At 40.3% G+C, this 14,129-nt stretch overlaps 2 protein-coding genes and 1 long non-coding RNA gene across 3 annotated transcripts in view; 1 reads left to right on the top strand and 2 right to left on the bottom strand.

Moving 5' to 3' along the window:
- The window catches only part of RAB2A (RAB2A, member RAS oncogene family), a 48,366-nt gene extending 47,970 nt beyond the window's left edge, over positions 1-396 (bottom strand). The window contains exons 1-2 of the mRNA XM_082498940.1: positions 261-396; positions 45-169 (exon numbers count right to left, since the gene is read on the bottom strand). Of these exons, the coding sequence (XP_082355066.1) occupies positions 45-90 (46 nt within the window). The 5' untranslated portion in view covers positions 91-169; positions 261-396. The remainder of the gene's footprint in view (positions 1-44; positions 170-260) is intronic.
- Positions 1-14,129, bottom strand: part of CHD7 (chromodomain helicase DNA binding protein 7) — a gene marked incomplete at its 5' end in the record, with an annotated part of 588,463 nt that overhangs the window by 122,834 nt on the left and 451,500 nt on the right. The window lies entirely within an intron of this gene.
- On the top strand, positions 393-7,477 carry LOC309686314. Its single transcript, XR_014270529.1, has 4 exons — positions 393-470; positions 3,084-3,168; positions 3,428-3,524; positions 7,362-7,477. It is a non-coding gene; the product is annotated as an uncharacterized lncRNA (long non-coding RNA).

Here is a 14,129-nt window from a genome sequence, read left to right as displayed (position 1 = left end):
CGCCGCTGCCGGGGCGGCCTCGCCTCCCCGCCCCCGCCGCTTACCTGTGTCCCCGATGATGATATACTTGAAGAGATATGCGTAGGCCATGGCCGCCCGCTCCCCGGCTCTCGCTCGCTCCTTCGCGGCGCGCGCGCGCGCTCCCCCCGCCCGGCTGTCAGGGCTGGCGCTGCGGAGAGGTTGGAAACGGTTAACGGCCACCGGGCGGCGGCCCCGCTCCCGTCGGGCGCCTCCGCGGGCACCGCTCGCTTCCCTCCTACCTCCGCCCCTCTGCGCCGGCGGGCTCGCTGGGTGGCTGCTTGCCCTCCCGCCGCTCCCCGAAGCGCCGGGGAAGGCAGAGGCGGCAGCGGCGGCGGGAAGAGCGGGCGGCGAAGAACAATAACAGGCGCCGAGCGGCCCCGGACCCCCTCCGGCAACGTCACGCACCCGCCTCCTCGCTCCGGCCCCGCCCCCGACCCGGAAGTGCTGAGGTAGCGGCGGGCCCGCCGCGCGCGCGGCCCCGCCTCCCGCCGGCGTGAGGGCGGAGCTCCGACCCCCCGCCCCGTCCCGCCCGCTGGGGCTGAGGGGAGGCGGTGTTCTGGAGACGTTGGGGGTTTTGTTGAGGGTTTTCCCTCTCCTCCTGCCGCTTTCGGCAGCTCTAACGGGTGCTGGGCCTTGGTGGGAAGAATAAGTGACAGGGTGCTCCGTCCCGAGGGGGCGGGGGTCTCGTCAGGGGGGTGTGGTGGCGGCGGGCCTGGTGGCGTTTCCCCCGCGGTGACCCCCGAGCGGCTCCGCGGGGGGGGGGGGGGCGGGGAGAAATTTGCCTTTGGTGGAGGGGGGAGAGGGTAGGAAAAGGAGAATGGCGGCAGCCGGGCCTGTGTTAGGCGGTGCCCAGCGCTGGGTCTGCAGCAGGGTCAGGGGTGCTGAAGTTCGAGGATGCGGTGAAAACCCAGCGCTGCTGTTTGGAGCGTTTATGGTGTTTTCTGGTTGAGAGGTTCCAGGAAAAAAAGCTTGGTCTGAGGCTGCGCAGCCAGCTCTGAGCTAGAGAAGCCTTTAAGCATAAACACTAGCGAGCAATTCTGTACAAGTTTATTTTCGTCACTTATCAAACTTGAGTTCTGGCTTGGAAAAAGTTTTTTTTTCCTTTTCATTTCTGTCTTTTGTCATCAAACTGGAAGCAATGAGGCAGGAAGGTAGCCTAAGGCCACAGCTGCTGCTTAGGACTTTCTACTTAGAGTTCACATTGGACTAGTGAGTTGGAAGAAACTTCAAGGTCTTCCATAGCCTGCGCTGCCTCACAAAGTGTCCCGTGTACCCAGATCTTTGGCCCTGGAGCAGTCAAAGGTAGCTTGGCTTATGGGTCGGTTCCAGGCCAAGGCTACGTCAGCTGGTAATGCAGTAGGACTCTCCAGTCAGGTGCTAAGGGTAATAATGATGCTTTGGGGTGCCCTTCAGCTCAGCTTGTTGTTGACCATGAATTGGTGGGAGCGTTGAAGAGCCATTGGCATTTTCTTTATATGAACTCACAAGGTTCATATGAACCTTTCTGGCTTTACCAGTCTGGCTGCTTTTAATTGTATAAAGATTTTTTATTTGTGGTGTGTCAGGTCAACAACTTGGACAACATTGACTTACGCCACTTCTAAGAGGCGTGCATCTAACTTATAAAAACCTTCAATAAAGCTGATTGTGCAGTATGACAAATTCTGTTTCCATATTTCATGATTTTTCTGTCATGATTTCCCTGTAACCCAAAAATAAGCTTTTTTTTTTTATTTTCCCTGTGGATGGACAAAAGAAATGATTAAGGGAAAAAAGAGCTCCTTTTAAATTATATGTACCTTTTCCACATGAAAAAAATCATGTTCTCCATGTTGTTTTGTCAGTCATTTGTCTCCTAATTTTTCTGTCCTCTGTGCTTCTCCCAGTTTCTCAACCTTATTTGTAAAGTGTGGAGTCCAAAATAGCAGTTCTCATGTGTCCGTAACCAGCCTAATGACCTAAAAACAAAGTTGTATGAGTATCTCTGGTCTTGCTCCTCTCTGTGATTCTTTTTTCCCCCAACAGCATCTGAATTGTCTTTTTCATCCTAGATCACTATTCTAAATGGTTACTACCCAAATGTATCCATACATCTGCTATCTCCTTATTAAGCACTGTTTTTGCCTTTGCTAAATTTCAGTAACTTTGATCAGGGCCACTCAGTTTGTCAAGCGTATTTGATTTTTTTCTTTTCATTCTATCCCAGCCATTTTGTTACCGAGGTTGTTCATGAAAATAGGTCTTGCTCGGACAGGACAGAGCATTGGAAAGCAGCATGTGAAAAATTCTCCTAGTTTAAAACCCCTTTAAAATGTTGGGTTGGGTTTTTTTTTTCCGCCATACTGATTTCTTTTCTTGCATTTGTCTTGTTTTTAAGAATGTGATACAAAGAGTGTGAAAAGCCTTCTTGAAGTCAAGATGTGTCACACCCACTTTTTTCTTTCATACCATGTAGCTTTGTCAGAGGAGGAAATAGGGTTGGTTTGATCATTCTTGAGAAATCCATCTTGTCTATTTACCACTTACGTTTTGCAAACTGCTGAGCTTTATTCATTGAAACTTTTATTTTTTAAGCCAATCATATTGCATAACTCAGCCTTCCTCAGCCAGTGTTTGAGCAAATCTAAAGCGTTGGCTGTCTTGGAAACACAGACACTTTGTCACCACCAGAAGACATGAAGCGAACAAAACAGGGTGGAAAAACTCCAGCTTCTTTTGGAGGGCCCAACTTTCCACACACAAGAAAGCCACTTCCCTATTGTTTTATCTACAAGAAGTGAAGTTTTGCTACTTAATTTTTAAAATTATATTTTTTCATTAATTAACAATTCCTATTCAGAGTGAGTTTTCTCAGAAAAACAAGTTTCCTGTGAAAGACAGGCTTCTGCATTCACATAACCCGTGTGTGTAGGGGTCTGCTTCTATGTTCCCTGTCCTAATAATGATGATGAAAACTGGCATCTGGATGGAGTGGAGTACCTTGGCTGAAGAAAAAGCTGCAGCTGTCACACCCAATCGAGAATTCACGCTAAAGCAAGTCTTTCTGTACACTCCCTCTACAGGTAGGAACTTCAGTTGGCGTTCACGCTGATCACATGGGTTCTTGTGACCTCAACCACAGGAAACAAAGCTGCAGGAAACCAGGTGGTAAGAAGATAAGATCTCATCCAGTATCACTAAAGGTTGCTGCTAACAGACGTGGGGCAGTTCTGCCCCCACTAACCCACTCTGGGACCCTCCCTTGTTCTGGCACTGTTTGAGTCAGCTGCTGAATCGGGGAACTGGAGTGGCTAAGCTTTAATTTTTCCATAGTAGCTTTCAGGCAAATCCGTTCTTGTCCCACAGCTACACAAACTATGCTTTTGTGTGCTTTGACATGCTTTTGTATGCTTTTTTTCTTTGCCAGATGGAGCCCACCTCTGCCCAGCAGTTCTAATTTCTCAAAGAGGGTCCCATGGTTGTGAAGGCTAAAGCCCTTTATCTTACACCAGTCACACAGACAGGTATTGACTCAGTCTCCTTTTCTACAGGAGCCTCTCCCTTGCCTGTATTGGGGAATATGAACTGTGTGGGCTTCAGTGTCCTTCACCTTCTCCTCCGGAGCTCTGCAGTCAGTCATGACATGCTGCATGTCTCTTTTGGTAATATCAGGGATTCCTACGTGAGTGAGCCACAAAGAGTATTACTCTGAGGGCTGGTCAAGGCTCGGCAATCTCTCCTCAGCATCCCAGGGTAATAAGTCTCAAGTGTATTTACCTCACTGATGGGATTTGGTCTCTTAGTTTCCAAATTATGTGATCTTCTAGACTTCAGGTTTGACACAAGCAAAATTGACCTGACGTGGTTGAATTAAAACGGATCAGAAAAGGGAATTTCCGTTTTGTAAAAGTACAGATTGCTGATGGGGAGAACACAGACACTGCAGAATCTCCAGTGAAATGAGAGATCTCTAACACTGCTGCTTAGCCATCTAACAGCCTGCTGAGGTGACTGGCAGTTCCGAAAGAAGTCAGCCATACCTGTTTCTGCTCTGGCAGCCTGGTAAGACAGAGAGGTAACCAAATTGCAGGTGACCCGAGCAGCAGGGCTGTGCCCCGCTGGCTGGCTCAGTGGCTGCTGGGCTTGGGTCAGCATCTGCACAGGGAAGAGGCAGCCGAGCCTCTCCCAGTTAGCCAGGCAGCCGGCGGTGCTGGAGAAGTTTTACATGTGCACATCTGTGGAGTATTTCAGTCACTTGTGATGCTGCTGTTGGGATATTTACGGAATCAGTGTTTGGTAGAGGCTTGCCAGGATAACATGCAAGAATTTGTTGCTTACGCTATCCCATGGTAGATACAAGCTAATTTACGGCTGGATAAGAGACTGATCGTATGCCTGAGTTACTGAGTGTTATCAGCTGTTCTGCAAATCTCAGATGCCTCCAACTAGACATTAATGCAAAATTGATTCTCCTCCGAGTTATGTTTAACATACATTTGTTTAAATGCTATTAAGAGGCATGTAAGTAAATATTTTTTTCTACCTCTCACCTGTCTAAATTTCTCTTTTCCAGACAAATGAATATTTTCTTTTGTTAAGCATTGATACTTTAATAGAAGGCTACCATGGACTCAGTCTCACTTATTAAAAAAATTATTAGCCAGGAGGTATAAAAGAAGCAGTGGTTATTCAATATTTAATCATAATGCTTGCAGAGAGTTGCTTTGCTTTTTTTTTTTTTTGTTGTTGTTAATGTTCTCTTTAATACATGTCTGTTAGTGATTTTATATCATAGAATTGTCTAGGTTGAAAGGGACCTTGAAGATCATCGAGTCTGACCATTAGCCTAACACTGCCAAGTCCACCACTAAACCATGTCCCTAAGCACCATGTCTACCCATCTTTTAAATACCTCCAGGGATGGTGATAAACCACTTCCCTGGCCAGCCTGTTCCATGTTTGATAACCTTTTCAGTGAAGAAATTTTTCCTAATATCCATCCTAAACCTACCCTGACACAACTCAAGGCTATTTCCTCTTGTCCTGTCGCTTGTTACTTGGGAGAAAAGACCAATCCCCACCTCCCTACAATCTCCTTTCAGGTAGTTGTAGAGAGCAATAAGGTCTCCCCTCAGCCTCCTTTTCTCCAGTCTAAACAACTCCAGTTCCCTCAACCGCTCCTCATAAGATTTGTCCTCCAGACCCCTCACCAGCTTCGTTGCCCTTCTCTGGACACGCTCCAGCACCTCAATGTTTTTCTTGTAGTGAGGGGCCCAGAACTGAACACAGTATTCAAGGTGTGGCCTCACCAGTGCTGAGTACAGGGGGACCATCACTTCCCAGGTGATGCTAACGAGCATAGCATGCTCTTTAGAGACATGATGAAATATCTCACTAAGATAACAGTATCAGTATTATATTCTGGCAAATTTGATACACTGAAGAAAACTAAAGTTTGCTTTTTGTTTTCTGTGTCATTCATTTTTTCTCTAAGTTTCTGTCATCTGTCACTGTGCAAACTCCCTTGGGGTCTATAGTAAAGCCTTGCAGGATCCTTACCACTAATAATACTATTTAGGAGAGAGCCATGGAGGCATCCAAAGCTCTAGATACTCTGCAGAGCAAAGCATTAGACAGGAATTTTTTATGGAAACTAAAACACAAAAGCAGAACCCTAGCACAGCATTTGAAGGCAACCACACTTTAATTATAATTTGCACTGTACTATCATTTAACTGTTGGAAGTCAGTCTCTACTGGCTCTTCAGTTTACCTTACAATTTTTTAATCATTCCTTTGTGCTGTTAAATTATTTATAGAGATGCTGAATAGGAACTGTTATTTTCTAGTGTCTGGCATTTAATATCTCTGTATGGACTTTTTCATTATTTATATGATACATTTTATCTTATTTGTGAATTTTATTTAATAATTTTTATATTATATTTGTAATTTATGTAAGTAACAAGGCAAGTAACAAGGGGGTTTAGGGGCAAAGTGTTGAGAAATTAAAATTTTGGAGTGGAGAAGTGGGAAGCTGGAGACTGGGCTTCTAAGCTGAGTATGTAGAAATACATGCCTGTGACAAATAGGTGACTTGGGCTGTGAGAGTCCTAGTCCAGGCAGCTTTGGCTAGGATTTCAGCTAACAGCTGGAATGTACGTGCAGAGGCTGTTTCCCCACAATTTCTGTAGCCTCTGTTTTGCTTTCAGAAACACAGCAATTTTACCAAAGGCCAATTAATGTATTTTTAAAAGACCTAAGCTAAGTTTCATTGTTGCCTTTGATCTGGTGAAAAAAGTTTGGAAATGGGTTTCTTTTTAAAAACCTTTGTTTAGAATAGTGTAGTATTTAACTAACAGCCTTAGTTAAGTGCTATTAGCTAAACACTAAAAATAAAAGTAATGCATTCTGAAAGACATCATATTTCTCCAGTCACTATAGTTATTTAATGTTTTATTCCAGATCAACTACATTGAGAAATAATTTTGGGGGAATGAGAAAATCAGTTTTAATAGCATTTTTTTTTTCCAAGTACAATCTTGAGACTATATTTTCAAGCCAGTGCAACAAAAAGTAAAAGTATATTTCTTCAGTTTCCCAGCTGTATTCATATTTTAGGTTTTTGCACCCATGGAAATATTTACATGACCTCTGCTTTATCCCTGTTCATTTACTAATGGCCTTTGCTACTGTAATCATTGCACCCTGTTTTTCCTTGCACATAACCTTGTTTTTCACTGGCCTGATATAAAAATAAACAGTTTGATAAAACAGCACGTGATAAATTTTAATACATTTTCCCATAAAAACTGGGAAAACAAAAGGATCCTTGAAATAACCTTGAAATGGCTAACAAACCAACTGAAAAGATATGTTGATTTTTTTTTTTATTCTTGGAAGCATTATAAAATGTGTGCTTGTGTCACAAGTATCACAAGAACGTGGAGTATTACTGCTACACAGACAGTATCAGAGGTCAATACAGAAGTCTACTTAAACTGGCATAAAGGCAAATTTTCTTTTTTTTCTTTTTACTTTAGAGGCAGAATTTTTCTTAATTTTCTTTAGCCTTAAAAATTATTTCGACAATGTTATAATAAAGAGAAAGTAGAAGTTAAATAAAGAGTTACTGCACAGGCTCACAGGAAGTGAAAATGATTAAAACTTCCTGTTTACTTATAGCAAAAAGTGAGACAACTTCAAGGGAATTGGTTGGCTTCAAAGACAATAGGAGTAGGCAAGCCTGGTCACATTTTTTCAAATTAAAAATATTTTGGTTTGAAAGGCTTAAAAAAGCTTTTTTTAAAAACAATAAAATTGTTTTTCTCTTCCAATAGTAATGATTTTTTTCTTTTTCAGACACCTCTCATTGATGTCTTTTGGTGGCTGAAGAAAGTAAGGAACTGTCTAAGACACTGGAAGGCAGCAGAGTTGCTAAAGGATTTGAGTTGAGAAAATCTTTGGGTCAGCATCACAGAAATAATCTTTTTTTCACCAAGATATTAGCAGATAACCTACCCTACATTTTTGTCTGAAAGGTATAATAGCAGTGTTTGGTAATTCTAAATAAAATGCTTGTTGCTAAACCATAGCTAAAATGATGTAAAAAGGCTTTAAGTTCGTATTAAAATTTTTTAAATGTTAACAAACCAAACCAGCATGAAACTAGAGGTTTATTTCTCTTTTAAGTATTTGTTCATTGCGCATTCCACTGAATAGGCTTCATCTTAAGTATTTTAAAATAGAAGATGTTTTACTTTAAGAAATACATATGTAGGCTCCTTTTGTATTCAGCCATTGTTGATGTAGATGGCAGCACATGCTTCTGCATGTATTTTCCTTCATTTGATTGAGTCTGTTTCAGAACTCCAGCCTTTTTAGGGTTATTTCAGCAGTTTCTCTCACTTGTCTTCAGGCTGTGAAGGTCACACCAAAGCTGTTATTGCCCACATGAGCTGTGCTATTGTAGCCTTACATTGTAAACTACAACATCTTTAATTCCACAGATCAGAAGATGGGCAAGAGTTATTTTTTTTCTCTTTGTTAAGGTTCCTGTATCATTATCTGTCGGCCATTCATACACTGGCTGAGGAAGGTAAACAGTACGTCCTAGAAAGGCAAAAAACCCAAGGGAATGAATTGCAATAGGGCAGCACCCCCATCAATTTGTATTCATTTCAGATGGCAAATTATCATGTGTTCAATTTCTGCATGTTTATTGAGAACATCTTGTTGCTCTGATCATGACATGTCAAGCAGTACAAAATTTTGGATGTCAAGGATTCTGTCTTATGTTTCATGGAAATAGCTGCAGGAGGAAAGTAATTCTCCTAGCCCTAGAGTCCAGTTTATTTTTCATCAGATTTCTCTTTGATGAAGAGTCTCTATAGTTCTATCGTTTACTTCTATACCACTTAAAAAAGGGATTTTTCAATTCTTTATTTCTAGTCCACAAATAGAAAGAAGGGTTTTATAGCATCTTGACTTAAGGAAGCTTTTGTCTGCTGAGACTTAAATTCAGATGATATCACTAGCCACTGTAATCCCATCCTTTTTAACAGTGAAGTTTGTTTAGTGGTCACAATCTTCATGTCACCCTAATTACTTAGCATAGAAGATGCTTGCAGTTTATGGCAGTGCCAAGCCCTCATCACCATAAGGCTTGCCCTGTGATATGTTGACAGTCCTCTTCTCCTAGGTCTGTTCCGATTCAGCATATTTTTTTTCCTGCAGTGTTTCTCAATCCTATTTGTATTTTCTTCAGAATGACCTTCATTTATTTTATGTGGTCAAAAAATAATTTAAAATTGACAAAATGGGCCTTCTAGGTAACAATTTCAGTCACGGTATTTTCTTCCCATGTTTTCAAAAAGGAAGAGCAGTCTCTTCACAGAACTCCTTGGTGCTGTAGGAAAAAAATACACAGTATATAGTACTCCCTAGTATGAGCACAGAGTGGTCCACAAACTGTGAAAAGTAATCTAGTGTTTCAGAAATAAAACCCAAACTTGCTCCTTTTAGGAAATCACAAGCCATATAACAACTGGCCAAGGCCATAGAACAACAGAGCGTGCTAACTTATGCCCTGTAGGGACTGGGAGCCTACTCTTAGTACTACTTATAGTAGTTCTCTTTGACAGAGGCAATGGAGGAGCATGAAGGGAAGTGCCTGAATGAATTTTTCCATGATCAACCAGTAATGTGTAAATTTTCCATAGTTCTTTTTGCTATGCATATGAACCTAGTCACATGATGGGGAAAAACAGAGCTCTCCCTGACAAAAAGAGTGACCAGGAACATACTAGATAAATTCTTTTTGCACTAGCAGTCAGGCCACAGCCATTCTCTCATCCTCTCCATTGTATATACTCTGTGTATCATACACAACCAGTCTTTACTTACTCAGTAAATGGGGTGCTCCCATGGTGCATCAGACTTCCTATGCTGAAGGTATGCAATAAAGTTCTGCTATGTATTGGGGATGCAACTTGTCTTGGCAAGGAAAGAAATGAAACAGCCAACCTTCCCAGAAGGGTATGGCAGCACTAATCTAATTCACGTGAGTTAGACTAAGTAGATATTTGTATCCCTATGACTCAAAGCAAGGTATTAAAACAGTTCCCACAAGTGAAAGCAATGAAAATGTATAGTTCCTCTAGTATAACGTCAGCAAAGAGAAAACACAGAGGAAAGCTTGACAATTAGAATATTTATGTCCAATGAAAATACAGGAAATAATGCAATATCCAGTTTAAGTAGTACAATGTCATGTATAAAATAAAAAAAAAAAAAACTGTTTTGGAAAAAATATCTTGATTGCAGTAGACATTGAAAGGAAGAGAAGAGAAGAGAAGAGAAGAGAAGAGAAGAGAAGAGAAGAGAAGAGAAGAGAAGAGAAGAGAAGAGAAGAGGAAGAAACAAGTACAGATCAATTATACAAATTGACTGTTTTCCAAAACAAAAGGGCCATACAGAGATTCATAAGCTTGTTAACATTTCCCTGTAAATTCATCCCTAATTTGTCTGAATTAAGCCTGCTTCTCTTTCCACTTTTATTTAAAAGAAAAATTGCAGTTGGGACTTTTGGGGGCATGAACTGGATGGGGTTGCTGAACATTCTATGCACCCTGTGGCTCATTCTTTCAGGTTTCGTCTTAGTAAGTTGGATTTTTCGCCAGTAGTTTGCATTTAAATTATGAAAAAATACTAAAGATTTCTTTGTACTTCTTTACATGAAAATTTACCTGTAATCACAACAGGCATATTTATTTTGTTTTACCTAAGTCACTTTGGAACATGGGCTTGTCCCATTGTTTGGAATAGTTCAGTAGTTCAGCTGTACAAACACTAAGTTTACGAGTGTCTCTTAAAACATGATAACATTTTATCCTACACCTCAGATAAAGATCAAATAGATTTAAATACCATACCTGCAGTAAGCAGATGTTTGACCTTATGTTCTAAGGTGAGTAAATTCCCTGCATTTTTGTATACATAAGTTGGACTCTGCCTTTTCTGCCAAAGAGAATTATAGAAGTCTAACTGATGCTTGGTAATGCACGTGATCTAGCTGAGTTTTAGAGAAAAGTAGACTGGAACTGACAAACCAACCAGTAAGAAATAGTACTTTGCTGAGTCTTTTTTAAAAGTAATTACCTTGATCAGAATTGAAGTTCTGTTAATCCTGTCTATTGAATGGGAAAAAAGAAATTACAAATTTAACTCTCGTGCAGTTCTGTGAGGGGAAAAATACATTACCTATTATATGTTTATTTATAACAAATTAATATAATTAGTATCATATTTGATAAACAGAAATTATATAAGTCCAAAGAAAGCTGTGACACAGCACATATGCTGGTTTATATTTAGGGTAAATGCGAAACAAAACGATGTACTGGAGAGGATTCAAGGCACTTTTGACTAAAGTACTGCCACAGACTGGAAGACACAGAAGATGTGTCTCTGTGGCATTAAAACACTTTGGAAACGTACATGTTGTGTATTGGGAATAGATGGGAATAATGACATTATTTCAGAAGTTTAATATTTTTAAAATAGACACAAAGGGAGATATACTCATCGTTCCCCAAACCTACTTCAAGATATATGCATGAAGCATTAGATGTTATTGTTGAAACAGCAACTGTGCTTTCCAGGAAATAAATACAGCTGTCTGCAGTAAAGGATCCCTGACATAATTTTGTCATGTGTATTATCTTCTTTATTTATGAGAAAATCTGTTCTGTCAGAAAAAATATACATTCCTTATTCTGCTCTTTTGAAAATACCTAGTTAATTGTATCTGATATTTCTTTGTATCCTGTCTCTGATTTTCAATACTGTTTAAGAACAAGCATTTTCAGTATTACACTAATACCTCTTACAAACTGTTGCCTTTTCATGGAGGAAATAGTAGGTGATGCAATAAAGATAAACTTAACATCAGGGAGAGTACATTGCAGAAAACAAGAAGCATGTTGTCAATGAAAAGCCTTAAAAAGTAACAAAGGAGCATCAGCCTGAGGGCTTCGGATTTCATTTACAGCTGATGAACTTGGCTTAGAGTGTATTTAGCATGTCTTGAACTTAGGCTACTGACTGAGAATCTGAATCTATTAAGGTAAATCAGGTAAGCCGCTGGCAAATTTCCCCAGATACTGAAACAAGACCAGATTTTAGACTTGAGTTGAACAGTTTAAATTCTTTGTCAAACAATAAAGGTCTTTGCATCTGACAATGCCTAGGGAACCTGAAAGGGAGGCAGTGCAAGGGCAGAAATAATCCGTCATCAGAGAAGGCTACCTCGTGGAAGCATTGGAGAGAAGGGGAAATGAGCACTCCAGAGCCCTCTTCCAATGGTGGAACAAGGTCAGCCAGTTTCTCAGTGCTTTTTCCTCAAGACAGAGTTGTGGAAGAGCAATAAGTTTGGTACAGTATCCTTGTTACGGTTGAAAAGTGCAGAATAAGAAAGGAAGGAGACCTTAAGAATCATTTCAGTTCTTAAGAAATTGAAAACCTAAGAAGCAGCCTTTTTCCAGAGAGCTGCTAGTAAGCATGGAAAAGAGGAGCTTCTGGAATTGGAGTTCGATGGTCCACTCTAGTAGGGTCTTCCCCTAAGTATCAGGCTTTGCCAAGATTTGAAGTGTGGAAAAGATGCTTCACTGAATAATTTAGCTCCTTTAACTGCATGGATTGCAGTGGTATGCAAATCTTTCCTAGAGCTGCAGTTACTCCAGTAAGGTTAAGAATAGGCTGTGGAATAGTTTACATGATAGCATTGAGAAACAAAGGAGAGAAACCACTTAAAATTTACTAATAGCTTAATTTTTAACTGGACTGAATTTACGCTTAAAACCTCACAGGTCCCGAAGGTTTAAACATCATCTGTAATCTAGTGACAGAACCATAGATTGTAAATGTTGGAACAGTCAACCCTTCAGAGCAGCATAACACCTCCCCAAAGATGCATTTTGGCTCATGTTCTTTTCCTGGCATGTTAAGTGATCCTGGATCTTAAAAAAATGAATTATTGAGAGTTTAAATAGTGAGAAACCTATCTGTGAACATCAATGGAAAAAACCCCAGCCTTGGCTTTGCATATACAAAACAGTGATATCTCGCACAACTAACAGCCTGTTCTAGGTATTGTTTTTTTCAATTTGCAATGTCTTTATTTTCAGTTAAATAATTTAAAAAATGGTGTGTATGGAAGCACACATAAACTCTTACAGTTATACTGCCAGGAATTTGAATTAAAAAAGATGAGAAATAGACAATTTAGATTTATATAACTAACTCAGGGCTTAGCAGTGCAACTCCAAATCCCTTGAGGAAGCATAAATGAAGCATTTGAGATGATCGTATGTATGAATAATAGCTACATAAAATCTTTCCAGGCTGTGCTTCTGTAAATAGCAGCTGTAGTAACCCCTGTAGTTTAGTCTTTGGTGGAGCTTATTCCTGCCTTACTGTAATTATCTTATTGCCAATGAAAGTGATCTGAATAACATGATTGGCTTTAAAATCTAAATGCACTGCGGTTGTTTCCTACAGGCTACCATTTCAGTCTTTGGATGCTCTTACATCTCAGAAATTCTGAGATAACCATTAAAAACATCCACACCGCTACTACAGTTAAATAACTATGGTGATTTGATACTTCAGAACATAGAGCTTTCCCCAAACCATGATTTATGGTTAACCATTGTTTCCAGCATTGTCAATACCTCAGCTATTAAATTTTAAAACTGAAACTATGGATGTTTCATTTAACACAATACTGGCTTTTCATTGTTTCCATGGCCCAACACTGACTGCTGACCACTGATTTTAAGGAGCCATATGTTTGTGTCCTCCTCCCCGAATCCACAGAAATTACCAAGGTTATCTTGGTGCTCTTCCCTCAGTAACTACAAAGATTGATATGCATTTCAGAATGACAACGTTTAATCTTCAGTTCAGGTTAATTTAATTTAGTCATACATGTTGACAGTTATTCTGAAGTACACTGTTTTGACATTGCGTTTCTTCTAAGTATTTGGGGAGTCTGACTCATTTGGAAGAAACCTTGAGGAAGGTCAGCAGTCATGGCTGAAACATCACTTTCTTGAGTGACTGTCAAAATAAACAATTTAGGCTAGCATAGGTTATTGAAGTCACTGTTTCTTTTGCAATATTCTATGTTAATTGAGAGGCCTACATTACAAAATTTACTTTTATTGTACACAAAGAAGTTTCAAGGTCACTTTTACCATCCCCCCAGTCACATCTTTCTGGTTAAATAACATAGAAACAGCAGAGAAGCTTATTACTGCCAGCTTCTCTGGCTGCAAAACTTCCCTTAAAAGTGGAGGTATAATATTTTTAGGATGGAGACTTTGAATTTACTTAGACCATATCATGGAAAGTTGTCTTAAAAACTGGAATATCAGCTAGTGACTTGAGTTTACTGCTCTACCCTAGATGTGCTGTTGTCTTGGTAAAAATGGTGAGCACTTTTTTGCATTACACAAGTATTACCAGGATCAAGAAAAACTGAAGATGCTCAGATGTCACAGTAATGAGGGCAATGCAAGCTTAGTAGGTGTGTAGTCAATTGAAACTAGATAACTCAGTAGGAAGTGT

This window comes from Vanellus vanellus, assembly GCF_965231255.1.
Source record: "Vanellus vanellus genome assembly, chromosome: 2".
In the NCBI taxonomy this organism is placed as follows: domain Eukaryota; kingdom Metazoa; phylum Chordata; class Aves; order Charadriiformes; family Charadriidae; genus Vanellus; species Vanellus vanellus.
Note: the sequence above shows the minus strand (reverse complement) of the source record. Positions and strands in the feature narration are given on the sequence as shown.